This window comes from Branchiostoma belcheri, unplaced genomic scaffold, assembly GCF_001625305.1.
Source record: "Branchiostoma belcheri isolate BF01 breed outbred unplaced genomic scaffold, Haploidv18h27 scaffold74, whole genome shotgun sequence".
NCBI lineage: Eukaryota > Metazoa > Chordata > Leptocardii > Amphioxiformes > Branchiostomatidae > Branchiostoma > Branchiostoma belcheri.
The window spans coordinates 438,167-452,298 of NW_017804398.1; the positions used below are offsets into that span (position 1 = coordinate 438,167).

The following is a 14,132-nucleotide window of genomic DNA, read 5'->3' on the forward strand; positions in this document are numbered from 1 at the left end:
TTTTCCCAACTTCGGGAATGCTAACGGCTTATTCGCTGTATGCCTGCGTACGATGTTGGTGCCGTAGACATTTCAGACAGGTTGTGACAGAACTAACCGGCGACGAGACAGCATTTTCTGTAACAAGATAGCTGGTTTCTGTACATGCACGACTGTCCAAAGAATATCCTCATCTTCTGATAGTACGACGAGCGCGCACGACGTATGTGAAAGGACGCTTAACCTGTCAGTGAATGAATGATACTAGTAGTGGTATTGCTTGTTCAAATAGGACTTGGAGGAGCTAGCTAGGACAGGTAGGTAGGTAGGATTTTGTGCTGCTCAGTAGAGCATACTGTATTGTACATGTAACAGACTGAAGTGTACGTTGGCAGATATCTTCACGATTTGTCGGAATGGAAATTTCTGTATGTGTTGATCTTTCCTTGCCGTAGCGTCAGTGTCGTAGGTGCATACTTTATCCGCATTTTTTGGATGGGAAAATTCTTTTTCTTTCTAAATTTTCCGATAAAATACCCACCTGATGAAGCTACCCATGTCTGTAGCCTCGGGTGTATACCGCTGTACTATAGTTTAAGAGCATAAGGCCAATGGTTTAGATGTCAGCAAATCCATGTTGGCAAAGCCCCGTCAAATACATCGTACGCACGTAATATTTTTTTGTGACGACATCGTTCTAAGTCGTAGGTCTGGAAAGAAGCGGGTCCTATAGTTTAATTTCCATTGCATCCATTTCTTCGAAAATCTGCGACCTGCAGCGATATCTTCGCCCCCGTCGTAGGTCCGTCGCACTTTGTAAGTAACCGGCCGGGGCTTGATAGATGAAAATCAGTATGTTTTGTTTTTGTACTAAATGTACAGATATCAAGACAGAATAATTTATCTAGCATTGATTTGGAGGGCTGATATAAGCCTGTGTGACCTCTCGCACAAGGTAAAAGGTGAACACATGGCACCATTCCCTGTATCATCATGGTACTTAATGTAATAGCCGTGGATGAAATGTGGGCGCCGTCCGCGCGTCTTTTATCTCATTAGTGAGAGAGAAGAGTGTCTTCTCTAACGACCACGTGCTGTTGCTGTCCTAGTTGTTGATAACAGCGGTAGGATATATTGGTCTACCAACATGCGTCATTGGATTCAAACAAAATCAGATGGATGAATCAAAATTAAATGCCATATGCGTATGATGTTCCTGTATACACAACTTTGAATATTTGTTGAGACGATATGGTCGATAGTGACGTACTTTGGCAGTGTGCTTGTTCTTGCTTGCCAAGTGGTTGAGCCGCAGCTAACCCCAAGCTTGTTGTGAACGCTGATATGACCTATTCTAGATCTGTTGTTCTCGTTAAGATGGTAGCCCGGCTTTCTGACTACCATGCCTCCCGGCGTCTGCCTAATACATGATCCAAAATTGGGTATAATTGCAACCGTAGGGTTTTGCAAATTGTTCCAAGAGTGTGCCACCAGCCGAGCAGTGAGCCAAATTACATTGGGTGCTTCTAGCTGACCTGACGTCAGTCAGTAGTACATGTATGTCATGGTCGGCCCTCCATACCACCTGTAATACTCGCATGAATAAATGTGTTCATGAGAACTTTCTCACGTTGTCCGTTGGGTTTTGACTAGGATTTAATGGCTTCAGAAGAAAGCAGCTAATGTACACATGGAGACAACATTAAAAACTGGCCTGTAATGAAGATTAAAGAGAGGAACGAAGAGAAGTATAGAAGCAAATGAAAACAAAAAGGAACTGCAGGAAAAAGTTAAACCATTACAGAACAGAATATGACACTCTCTATATATATACGGACTGTCGACCCTATGGATTGTGTTGAACATTTGACACAGCTTTTTCTACAATTCCGTCTGATCCATAAAGAATTCTCAGGTTGCAAGATCTGGCGACTGTGGGCGGAAAACAACCCTGTAGACTGATCACAGCTGCAAATGTTCTTGCTCCTTAAGAAGATAGTGAAGCCTTAAAGGGTTGGAGGCCACTTTTCCCTGATGTATCTGACCACGCTGTCTGTGAGACAGTGCCAGGTGCTGACTGCTGCCTGTATGAATGTCTGGCCAGTTGAGCATGTTCTCGAGGCAGGTTCGACGAGAGCATGTCTTACCACAGCTCGGCTGGTACGTGTTGCACGCCTGCGTGTGACCGGCCGAGGTGGCATCTCCGCCAGGCCTGGTGTGCACAGGTGGCGCCATCCCGACTGATGAGCAGTAAACCCCCACAAATTACCAGCCTTCGCACAGAATCCATTTCATGATTGTCGTGGTTGTAAACTATCTTCATCATACACGGTTTATGTAATCGCTAACGTAAAAGCTGTGTCAGCAGATGTGTGTGGGTGTAGATATAAATCAACCGTCTGTACCATCTGATGTGTTATATGTACAGATCTACATACCGACAACAGCCTGACTACATCTTCTAACTGCCCCTCCACTGGTCAGGCCGCTAGAAGCTTTACAACCAGGAGAAGTCAGGAGAATCGGAGCATCTTAAGTTAATCCTGTTGAATTATGGATATGAGATAACGTGGGCCAATTACAAAATGGTGTATTTTCAGACTGAGAACGGTCTGTTATGTCCCTGTCACACATTCACGACCTTCCTCCGATTTTTTTCTCGAACATACTTTGTAATACATGGATATGGACATATTTCAATGCCTAATATCGATTTTTCTTTGCCTTTCAGTCCGTGCCGTAGTGAAGAACTGAGATTCGACAACTTTGTACGACTTCCCGTGTAGTGACTACTAGCATTTTGCCAAAGCCGCGAGCTGCACATCACCTGCAACCGTCAGCCGGCCTTCCCGAGGGCGGACCGGGCTAGCAATAAAAGTGGTAAGTCCGGATTACCGAACGTCTTGTGAACGACTGTAAACCTTCATATTTCTACACATTGCAATTGAAATCCTCTCACACAGAATGTTACAACCTTGGTGACCTGTTGATAATTTCAGGCTCCCTCGTATCGTGGCAAGTTTCAAAACTGCCCATACCACTCACCACATACAGTAGCAGTGCTCTATGAACCTCCAGTTATAGTCTAGCCTGGGTTCCAAACCCATAGCACACTGGACACAAAATAGTATGAGATACTGAGATATTTTGTGTCCAGTTTGCTATGGGTCTGGAACCCAGGCTAGTTATAGTTCCGCCATAAACACTGTGCAACACTACACATAGACTTTGTTAACTTGCAATTATACCCAATTTTGGCTCATGTACTATTTAGAATAAGTTAGAATTTAGTGTTTAGTAGTTAGAGTAGTTGCATACTATATTGTTATCCACCCTGTTGTCCATCTCTTATTTTCATGTTACATGTACTGGCAATTAGCCTACGGGCAAGAACTTAATAAACTTTCAGTCTTAACCAGTCATATCTCCCATTTACAGGTCCGATGTACAAATTATATCTCCCTTGAGGTAGTACAAGCAGTTTCATGAACCTGTCCGCATTTCTCACTAGACATCGTACACAGGCCTCATGAACACGTATACACGTATCCCCGAGTTTAGACAATATAAACTGTGTCATGAAATCCTAATACCTATCATATACAGGCCACATAAACCACACATGTATGCTATATGAGACTATATACAGCCTCAATGAAGACTGCTGCACAAGTCTGTTTACACCTCTTCCCAGTAGAGGCTGCAAAAGCAGAGAGACTAAATATTTGTCAGATCGCTCAACGAATTTTTTCAACGGTCCTTGTTTTCTTGTCTTTTAGATTATACTTAAATACCGTGCATGATATCCCAATTATGAAATCAAGGGTCACCCATCTCCGATATTGGTCGCACGCCGGTCGCTCAGCGATCACCGTCCAGTGGAAGCGGGCTTTATTTAACTGTTCTAACTTAGGGTAGCTTTATATCGTTAATTGGTTGTCCTAGCTTGAAAGCTGCCGACAATTTCTTTGAGCAGACAAAATAGAGCAGACACAAATACTGCGCTAGATGCGCGCTGCGCGAACGTCCTCGCCGAGAGTGGAAATCGATTGTTCGCACGCCCTGATTGTTCCAGGCGGTAACGCCGAAAAGTCATTACGCACAAGTATTGATTTCCCGACGGTAGGAGAGCACCTTTGATCAGAATTATTCTGGTCTGATCCAGAGTTTAGACAGGAGTAAATGCGGAGCCTTCAATTAGTGACTACCTTTCCCCTTGAAGTTCCTTTTCCCAACCTGACTCGTCACGAATCCAATCAGCCTGAAGATTAAACGTACCGCGGCAGGGCAGACTCAATCCCAATTTAATCAGTAGATCAACGGAATATTATCTGTATGATCTGTGCTAACAATACACCATTCTTCTAGCTGTAGAAAAGCTGGGTTATCTGTCCTTTGTTCGTTTACCTGATCGTTATTTGAAATTTGACCAGGCTAAGCCCTCATTCACGTCATCAACCAATTCTGTCTGTTGTACGAAGGTTTCAATTCAATGGAATTTGTATTTCATCATCATGCACGTAAAAGCAATGAGTTGACATACTTCTAGTTTGATTTCCTTTGTACTGTCAATAAAAGTTTTTTGATTGACAGGATGCTAATTTTTTTCTTTAACACCAACTAGTAATCACTGAGGTATATTTTAGTTGGTAAAAGTAGTAGAAACATCCTGTTTTTGTTGGATCCAATACCATCAATCGTTTGATTTGTGCGTTACATAAATGGTATCAGCTTGACTATATAAGTCTAGAATTCGTTCTGGCTGTAGAGGATATCATAATACTATGGCATGACACAGACACCAGATTGTTCCAACAGTATTCAGGGTTTTTGTACACAGCCAAAAACAATTACCTGTGCACACGTCTTAAGTCCTTCTGCTACCTTCTTCAGCGCAATTATAACAAGACCTACTGGTTACACAAAAAACGTTAATACCTGGTGATTTACCATCCTGATTAAACTTTTCACAGAGGATTGTTTTCCTGAACTATAGGTCTTTGAGCCAGTAATCTTTTTGCTGATGTATTTAGTCTATTGATCTCGTTCATTTGGAACCGTTCTCCTTGCCAAACGCCGGGTATCAGCTATGGCCTGTTTGAAATATTCTCTGGCTTAATGCATAAATGCAATAAAAGATCGCCCATCCATAGTCAAGCAAACTTGATTACAGTTGAGGTTTATCCATGATCGGAAACGAATATTGACGGGTAAACTGATGGTGATCCACCGCTAGAAGTAATTTTGAATAGTGATGAACCTCATCACGCACAGTCTCACAGTCCGCACTGTTACAACAAACCAAGCGGAAAGGAAAAGTCGTACTCTATCTATGACGCAGGCATCTGTTCACACAGACTATTGAGACACACGCGTACGGGTTGTTTTAGTGCGCACGAATGGGTATATCTGATATCTCCGGACCTCCTGTTTCCATTCTCCTCGGCAGGAGCAGCCATCCCCGCCCCTTCACCACACTACAGACACAGACGGCCGGTCTACTTCGTGACCTGCACCTACAACCATTTTGAATTTAAAAGACGTGATTTAAATGGTACGTTGTTGTATTGGAAAGAACTTGATATCATGATGCTTTAAGAGTTTTATTTAATCGAAAGACGCCATAGCAGCCAGTCCGAAATTCATGCGGGTTCATGCGTATTTCTACACATAAGTTATTGAAAAAATTCAATATCATGTTATATGTTGTCTAGGAAAGGTTTTTAGACAAAAAATGACTTTTAAAATTGTCTGCACGATATTCTGTATCTTTTTTACACACCAACGCGAAGCTATTCATACCTATCCATCAGAGGATGATATATAAACACAAAGACAAAACGTTCATTGTTAAAGGGGGCCTTGAGCACTTTTATATCGACAAACTGGATTTTGAATACTGAGAAACAGTTGCAGGTGATTTTGTTGGTGAGTTCGGCTGGCAGGCTGGCCTCCGACAGTGTAGGTAAGTGGGGTCCCAGGCGCACAGGTTTTATTTCTCTCTATGGTGAATCAACATCCACCTTTGCCTAAAACTCATTTTCTTTTGCAGCACTTACCACGAAGCCAAATCATAAATTTATTACCCATTAATAAGGTGAAGGTAAGGTCCTGATTTATCCTCTCCGTGGATTATTCCCGATGAAAGTCCCTCCGGAGGTAATTAGGGAAAAACAAACGTCAGACTTCAATATTTCCATGCTCGCTCGTTAAATGATAAGATGCAATCTGTTCATAATTTCATCAGGTTGGTGGATGATTGAATATCACAGTTGCTAACTAATGAATGAAAGACATTTATTTTACGTTTATACTCTTACAAGCTAAGTACAGGTTATGAATAAAGCAAAAGTAAAAAAAATTATAGTGATACCTTACTAAAATCATACATACTAATGCGAACTACTATATGTACAGGTTCAACTTCTCGCTTCTTGAGGCAGTTGTAGATGTATGAACATATGGAGCCAATGATACACGATTTGTCAAGTTTCATAAGGAATGCGTATTTTTCTGTTCAATCTAAATGTCTAAAACTGGGAAATTTATCTTGTATACAAGTATAGAAGATATATCTTTTTACAAGACCCAACATGACTTGTAAATAAGTAGTTGTTAATTAAGAATTTTGAAATTCAATTACGTGCAAACTTCTGATATGCCATCTGTCTAACTTAGGTTACAACAGTATGATTTTTAATCGTTGCCCTCGGCCTGGGCCTATATAAGAAACTGGATGGAGATCACACTGGGGTTTGCGTGACCATTTCAAACTTGGAATATGATGCAAGATATAAAAGCGTTACTGAAAAGACTACAAAACACATACAACGTGAAAATGTGATATCCTCCCTTCGTGTAGATACAATTATCTATGAAGTTCGTTGAGCCGCCCACGATCAGCGGTCATAGTCTGCAGTGGGAAGGCCTCCTAAAGAGAGATAGCAGACAGGACTCGAGGAGACAGCGGGTTTGTATTATAGGTAACCTTAAGCGGTATTTGAACGTTTTATGGTTTATTGAACTTCTCAGACTGAAGTATCCCCTGCCGCGTGACAAGTGCAGTAAGTGGGGCCATTGCGACTCTTCTGTCTCTAAGCTGAACCCTCAGCTAAAAGTCACGTAAAAAGTCACGTAAAAAACGTGACGACGACAATATATGCAATTCTTCGGAACCCTACCATAGATAATCAAATATATAGCAAAAACTCAATTATATCCAAAGTTCCTCCAGAATAATGACTACACCCACATATATCTAGGAACAGTGCCCCATGCTGATCCCTGTGACGTTAGACTGCCTTGTGTGAATAGTCGAAATTGTTCAGACTAATGTTGCAGGATGACCACCCTCTACAAGACCTTGCCCCTCTCCAGATATGCATCTACAGGGCGAAACACACCATATCCATCCCCTCCAAAACATAACGTCCCCAGAACTCTTTCTCCATCAGTCAATTAATCCATAAAATTAGACAAAAGAATGCGGTATGCAAAGATGGGACCTGCCATGTCAGTGGTGCATTGTATGTGTTCACATGTATTTATGTTTTGTTCTAATGTTGGAGTTACGATTTGTGTGTTTCTGCAATCTTGATACATGAATAAAGAATTGAATTGAGAATAGAACTGCACAAATGATCTCCGGATATCAAGGTGATCGTTGAATCTGAGATGTATCAGAAACACGCAGGTTGTTTGTGTTATTCTGTTAGAGAAGGTCGAAGAGGTTTACTGGGGCATCGGGTGTCCGACCATATCTTGGGTCGCCTGGTCTGAATGGATCCATGTTGTAAGGGGATCTTCCAACTGTCCTTTTCACTATTGTGCATCTTCAAGGCTATCGGATGTTTACACGAATGCAGACGATAAGAAGATGTCCTTGAATTCCCCAACGGGACAGATTCATTTTCCTAGAGCACAATTTACCTCGGATCTATGTATTGACTTTATAAAGTATCCGGAAGACGCCACCAGTTTATATTGAATCGTTAGGAGACGGCACTCTCGCTAATGCGCCGGCCTTGGCTCATGAAAATTAAAATGCAGCCATTAGAATAAAAGCCCCGAGGTTTAGATTACATTGGAAACGACCCACTCTGACCCGGGACCATCTAGCTGAAATACATATGGAAGTATCAAAAGCACTCAGAGAGTGCAACCTCCGCCAACGTGCAACAAGTGTGTAAAGAGGGGTCAACATCATATCATATTCAACAGCCATCCACATCTGTACAGAAGTTTTAGAAGAAGGGACCTTTAGGTCTCAGAATCTTTGATAGTTTCTCTCCGAGTTACGGGTATTTTCTTTTGATTGCTGTCATAAAAATTCGTTCGCTTGTTAGCTTTACAATCTCTGCATATTTTATTTAGCATGAGGAATCATTGACCTAGCCTCGTGTACATGATTCATAACTGACATATTCCGGTTACGTTTTGTACAAAGTCGTTAGATTCTTCAGTGATTTGCTATCAGCAACTGAGGATAGTATAGAGACGAATGAATTGACCTGAGGGAAACGTCAAAGGCGTCCAATGTAATTTCAGGGCAGTAAAACTGGAAATATTCTGAATAAGGCAATCTTAATGATATTGATCACATTTGAGTCATCATTTCATATTTTGGGCTTTTAAAACTGTAGAAACAAGCCCCAAGATGAGTCCTTTATTTTCTGGGTGGTACCCTAAAAATCAGCCAAGGGCCCTTCCAGTAACCATTTTCCGTCAGAATTTTGGGAATCTTTGCTCTATGAGGGTCAGTATACATTGGGATAGTGTGGTTTCAACTCAGTATGTAGATAAGAATATTGGCTTTCAAAAATCGGGTTTCCCAGCCCTAAAAGTTACAATGGATGCCTTTAAGAACAGAAAACCGAGAAGGGCGGAGAAAACTGGTCTCATATTAAGGCAAAGGGATGGATGAGACATTATAGATATATTAATTTTATTAGGCGGATCACTTTTTTGGTCAATTAGGATGAGTATTTGGCTGGAGGGCGCGGTGTTTTCAAACAAACAGGTTGGTTGTGCTCACGTGGCTAGAGGAGCCGGTGATGACCTCATGCGGCATCATGTTACTTATCTCCCAAGAGATGTGTGTTCCGGCGCGTTTTCCCGTGCTGTACGTATGTCCCGAGTTGTGCGTGCTTTGGGTGTTGCTGTTGTAATGTCCGCGGGAACGCACATGTACAAGCCAAGGACGTTCAAAGTTGAAGAAAAATGAGAAACAAACTTAAAGTTTATCAAAACAAGATTGGGAATAATGAAGCAGATTGAACTGTAATTTCCAACACAAGGGATTGGACTTACCCAAATTTTCGATTGTACAACTCCATTCTTGTCATGATCAAGAAATTTGGAATTAATAGACTGGTTTATATGTAAAGCTCTTTGCATTTGGTGCCATGCTGCTGGATTGTGAGCTTCGTTACAGTTGGTCTAGCTCCTAAGTAAGACTTTGACATCACTATTCAATTCATAAAATACTTAGTACAAACTTAGTAGCTAGACTTGGCTCAATATCTCTACTATTGATATCTTGAGCTGTAATGGAGAGGCATCACGTGTCAGATGATCCCATTGAGTCCGGCTTAAGAGTGGAGGCGACTGGTGGGAACTTGAGAACGACTTTCCCTTCCTCTTGTTCCTGTTGTACCGATGCAGATTTGGCATTAGGATGAAGTAGGGCCCGTGGGTATCCTAAGGGGCGCCCATCGAGCGCTGAGGAATGTGTGTAAAGTAAGGACGGGACGTTTCTCAATGTCAACAGCACACCTCGTAACTCAGCAGGTGAAAGGGACATTCTCGTCACGTAATGTATGTGTGTTGATAATCACTACTGCGTAAAACTCAGTAAAAGTGCCAAACAAATTGGTGAAACTAAAGTCAGTCTTGGTGTTGACAATGACGTGCATAGTCAGGAATCCCCCGTGTCCTTTTACCTGTAAATACAGAACAGATAAGAAAGCCAAACATCGCGGAGTACACATGATACGACCGCTGATAAACTAAAAAGCCCCAACTCCTCTCATAGATCGCGTTTCAAAATTCATCCGATTAAATATAAACCACGTCAAACATGTCCTTCAAGGGAAGCTGAAAAGGATTTTTCCCACAGCCGTCCCAGAAGCACGGTGTACATGACTAGATGGTGACGTGAGACCTACACTGCACGTTCTCGCTCCTACCCTGACACACAAAGAGCCGGAACTGCATGTGGCTGGCTGTGGAGAGCGGAGTGTTGGATAAATCAATGCTGTGCTCCAAGTCAAGTAGCCATTATAGTCTCCGGAATCAATCATTTCGCTCCCGCTGACGCTTGCCACGGCAGGGCCGTCGCTCCGTGCTGTACTCTGTTTTCATTCGTGTAAAGAGAGTTTCGTCTCAGCTCCATTTATCTGTAACAGTGCGAAGAATTAACGGCCACTACACCTATTCTGAGGCCGACGTAAGTAGGAGAGTCGTGTTTTCTGTGTTCAGCTTTCAATGGCGGCCAAGCGTGGTGTCTGTGTAACGCTGGCTTGCCTCGCACACACGGCCATGAATCCAGGTTATGGAAAGCTTTGTTTAAGATCACAACCTTTACTGCAGAGCTTGTTTTTGTGTCTCCCAGGTTACGAAAGGTAGGCATGTTTAGAATGGCTTTGCATGAAGTAGTGTGGTTATAACTGTAGCTGTGGATCAGGAAGTCCCTTTTAGCTCAGATATTACACCTGCCTACTAAAGAGCTGCCCGGGGGGTAACGTGTAACAAAGTGAAATCCTACTCCTGGCTGATAAGTGCTCTCCAGTCCTTACCCCTCGCATTTTGCCTCTTGTAGGTCAGCACAAGTGGACCGCGGGAACAACATGTCGGCGAACACAACGGTCTCCCCCACCCAGACGACCGATAACTTCACCGCCAACTTCACCGTCAACTCCACCCAGTCGCCCGTCGGGTCCTGTTTCGCCGCCGACCCGTACAGTGTCGGGGTGCAGGCCGTGCTGGGCCTGATCACGGTGATTCTCATCCTCCTGACTGTGATAGGTAACGTGTTAGTGATCCTCGCCGTCACTTGCCACCGTAAACTGCGTACCGTCACCAACTTCCTCATAGTCTCGCTAGCCTGTGCAGACCTCAGCGTCGGGATCACCGTCTTGCCCTTCGCTGCCACAAACGACATCCTCGGCTACTGGCCTTTCGGCGGCTACTGTGACGTCTGGGTGTCGTTCGACGTCCTGAACTCCACGGCGAGTATCCTGAATCTGGTCGTGATCGCCTTCGACCGCTTCCTCGCCATTACAGCCCCGTTTACCTACCACACTCGCATGACGGAACGGACTGCAGGCATACTGATAGCGACGGTGTGGGGGATCTCCCTGGTCATGTCCTTCCTGCCCATCCAGGCGGGCTGGTACAGAGACAACGACTCCGAGGAGGCCCTGGCGATCTACGCCGACCCGTGCTTATGTATCTTCACTGCCAGCACTGCCTACACCATAGTGTCGTCTCTCATATCGTTCTACATACCTCTGCTCATCATGCTGGTGTTCTACGGCAACATCTTCAAGGCAGCCCGGGACCAGGCCCGTAAGATAGACGCGCTAGAAGGGCGGATAGAGCAGGAAAACAACCGCCGTGGCAAGAAAATATCGCTAGCAAAGGAGAAAAAGGCGGCAAAGACATTAGGCATCATCATGGGCGTGTTTATCCTGTGCTGGTTGCCGTTTTTCGTGGTGAACATTGTGAACCCGTTCTGTGACAGGTGTGTGCAGCCTGCCGTGTTCATCGCGCTGACCTGGCTCGGCTGGATCAACTCCTGCTTCAACCCGATCATCTACGCCTTCAACAAGGAGTTCAGGAAGGTGTTTGTGAAGATGATCTGTTGTTACACGTGTAGAGGTGTGACGGTGGGGCCGAACCACGCGGACTTGAACTACGATCCCGTAGCCATGCGGCTGAAGAAGAAGGGAGAGAATCCCAACGGGAACGTCAACGGCGACGCCAATGGCAAAGCCAACGGCACCGCGGACATAGAGGCCGGGGAAGGAACGTCAAGTTCCTAAGGTAACGCGTTTAGCTTAGACGGGAGGGAGCTGGACTCTCACCGAGACTTTAACTAGCGTTACTAAGAGTTGGGGGGACATGTTTAATCCCAATGCCAAGGTCATTGTTTTAAAACGGTTGCATATATCATCATTAGACGATATCGTCAGAGAATACATTCTATACCGAACAGTATAACACCGACTAGCTCGGCTTGTACCCCCGGACCGGTCCCAGTGACAAACGCAGCTGATACATGTATGGACACAAACACAGCTGGGAACGATATCTAAAAGACCTCAAAGCTGTATTGAACATTTGTGAAGACAAACGAGTATCGAGATTGATCATGTAGAAAGATCACACTGATAGACTTCATCACATCAAGTCTACGAAGAATCTATTCTGCACACGCTCAAAGTCAAGAGGACGAATTCAGCGATCAAATGACTCGGAAAATATGACTGTACAGTTCTGAATCTACGTTGGCATGGCGTGCATCGAAATAAACAGCTCTAGTCTTTCGCCCGTGTACCAAGAACACTAGATCCGTTCCGCCGTACCGACCATGACATCCGTACAAGTCATGACATCATTCAGGGAACCACCAGGGAGGAATTGTTCAGTGTTTTCAAGTATGGACAGTCACCATGGTGACGGCAATACCGTGTAAATAATCTACAAGGTAGGACTCAAAGCGACGTATTTACAGTGATTGTAACGTCATGAAGTGTGTATGTGCTTACAAGCACTTCCAAGAATCGATTAAAAAGATTTAACATTGTTTATTTTTACCTCTTATTTATCAAACTTTAATGTGTAAAACTGTTTTGAAGACTCAAATGTATGTATCATATAATCAATGTGTAACTTTCACCATTCTAGAGGGTGCTTATTTACATAGGGATTGGAGAGGGTCAGTCACAAGAAAGCTTATGTGAACAGAATTGTGGTTTTCATGATCATGTACAAATCTGCTACAAGTCTGTAAGGAGGATTGAACCAATTTGTGCATGTATGTAGATATCACACACCAAGCAGATAATATGATAACTGTGGTGGCTGGAGTTTGGTTTGTCCATGACAAGAGAACATGGCAATAATGATATATTTTCGTCTCTATGTGGCAACAGGGCAATGATGTATTTTCTGTTTAATGTATTATGTATTTTCTTCCCAGAGTTAAATTTTTCTAACCTCTACCTGACTCCAGTAGGTTGGTGGAAAGTGAAATCGGCCCATGATAACACTGAATAATATACCAGTGGAGATAGCCGTGCACTTTGTCTCCCAACTAAGTCCTCTAGCATATCATTCAGTCTATTTGACCAATCCTGTGCAATTTTCCATCAATCCATTGGAGTCTGGTAGAGACAACAAATTTCCAGTTAGCTACAGATAGTCGTCAAATACAGTACTGACTATAACATTTGTCAGGGTGTGCGTGCAAGGTGGAACCTTACATACATGTTACTTATTCAGGCTATGTCGTCCGTGGAAATCTTAAACAAAGATATTCACAAAAACGTCAAACACGAGATTCCATGTCGTTTCTTAACTTAGAAGCTTTTAGCACAAACTGAACTACAGAAAGTGTTGTAAGTTATCGGTAGGGCCCATACTCTGTTGTAGTTACCACCTGATTTCCATTGAAAGCGTAAGTACTGATTTGTATCATCAAATGTAAGTGACACCGTGAGTACTAACATTTGTATCTAAAAATAAATCAGGCCTTTCAATTTTATTTTTTGTCGTAAACAAAAAATAGACTCACATAGACTCTACTAAATATGTGTCTATGATGGACTAAAAACTTTAAAACAGGAACATGGACCTGCTTCTGGGGACTGTAGGCAAAATGATTCTCCCAATGTTTAGACCAAACACTGTTGTTGGAAACGCAGATGACCTATTTTCAAGTAACATTTTAACAACAATGAGGCGTGTCAAAAGCAGGTGTCTTCACCAACCTTTACCCACATCTTTCTCTACCCTTTAATGGATTTCTTTTTCAAAACAGGCAGGGTAAGGTGAAGGTTAAAGCTAAGATTAATGAGTTTCGTGCCCGTAGACTGAGTGAAATCATGTTAGACAACAATAGTTAGTAACCACATGAGGACACAACAAGC

The 14,132-nt window shown here is 43.1% G+C and overlaps 1 protein-coding gene across 3 annotated transcripts; it reads left to right on the forward strand.

The window, feature by feature from the left end:
* Positions 1-2,801: 2,801 nt before the first annotated feature.
* LOC109485325 (beta-2 adrenergic receptor-like) lies at positions 2,802-13,639 on the forward strand. 3 transcript variants are annotated; one of them, XM_019788875.1, is made up of 2 exons: positions 2,802-2,859; positions 10,799-13,639. In XM_019788875.1, exon 2 carries the CDS (start codon positions 10,827-10,829, stop codon positions 12,021-12,023), a length of 1,197 nt encoding a protein of 398 aa, XP_019644434.1. In that variant the 5' UTR covers positions 2,802-2,859; positions 10,799-10,826; the 3' UTR covers positions 12,024-13,639. The 3 variants fall into 3 exon arrangements, with proteins under 3 accessions (XP_019644434.1, XP_019644433.1, XP_019644432.1); XM_019788874.1 differs by lacking the exon at positions 2,802-2,859 and adding an exon at positions 10,072-10,426; XM_019788873.1 differs by lacking the exon at positions 2,802-2,859 and adding an exon at positions 10,438-10,601.
* The last annotated feature ends 493 nt before the right edge of the window (positions 13,640-14,132 follow it).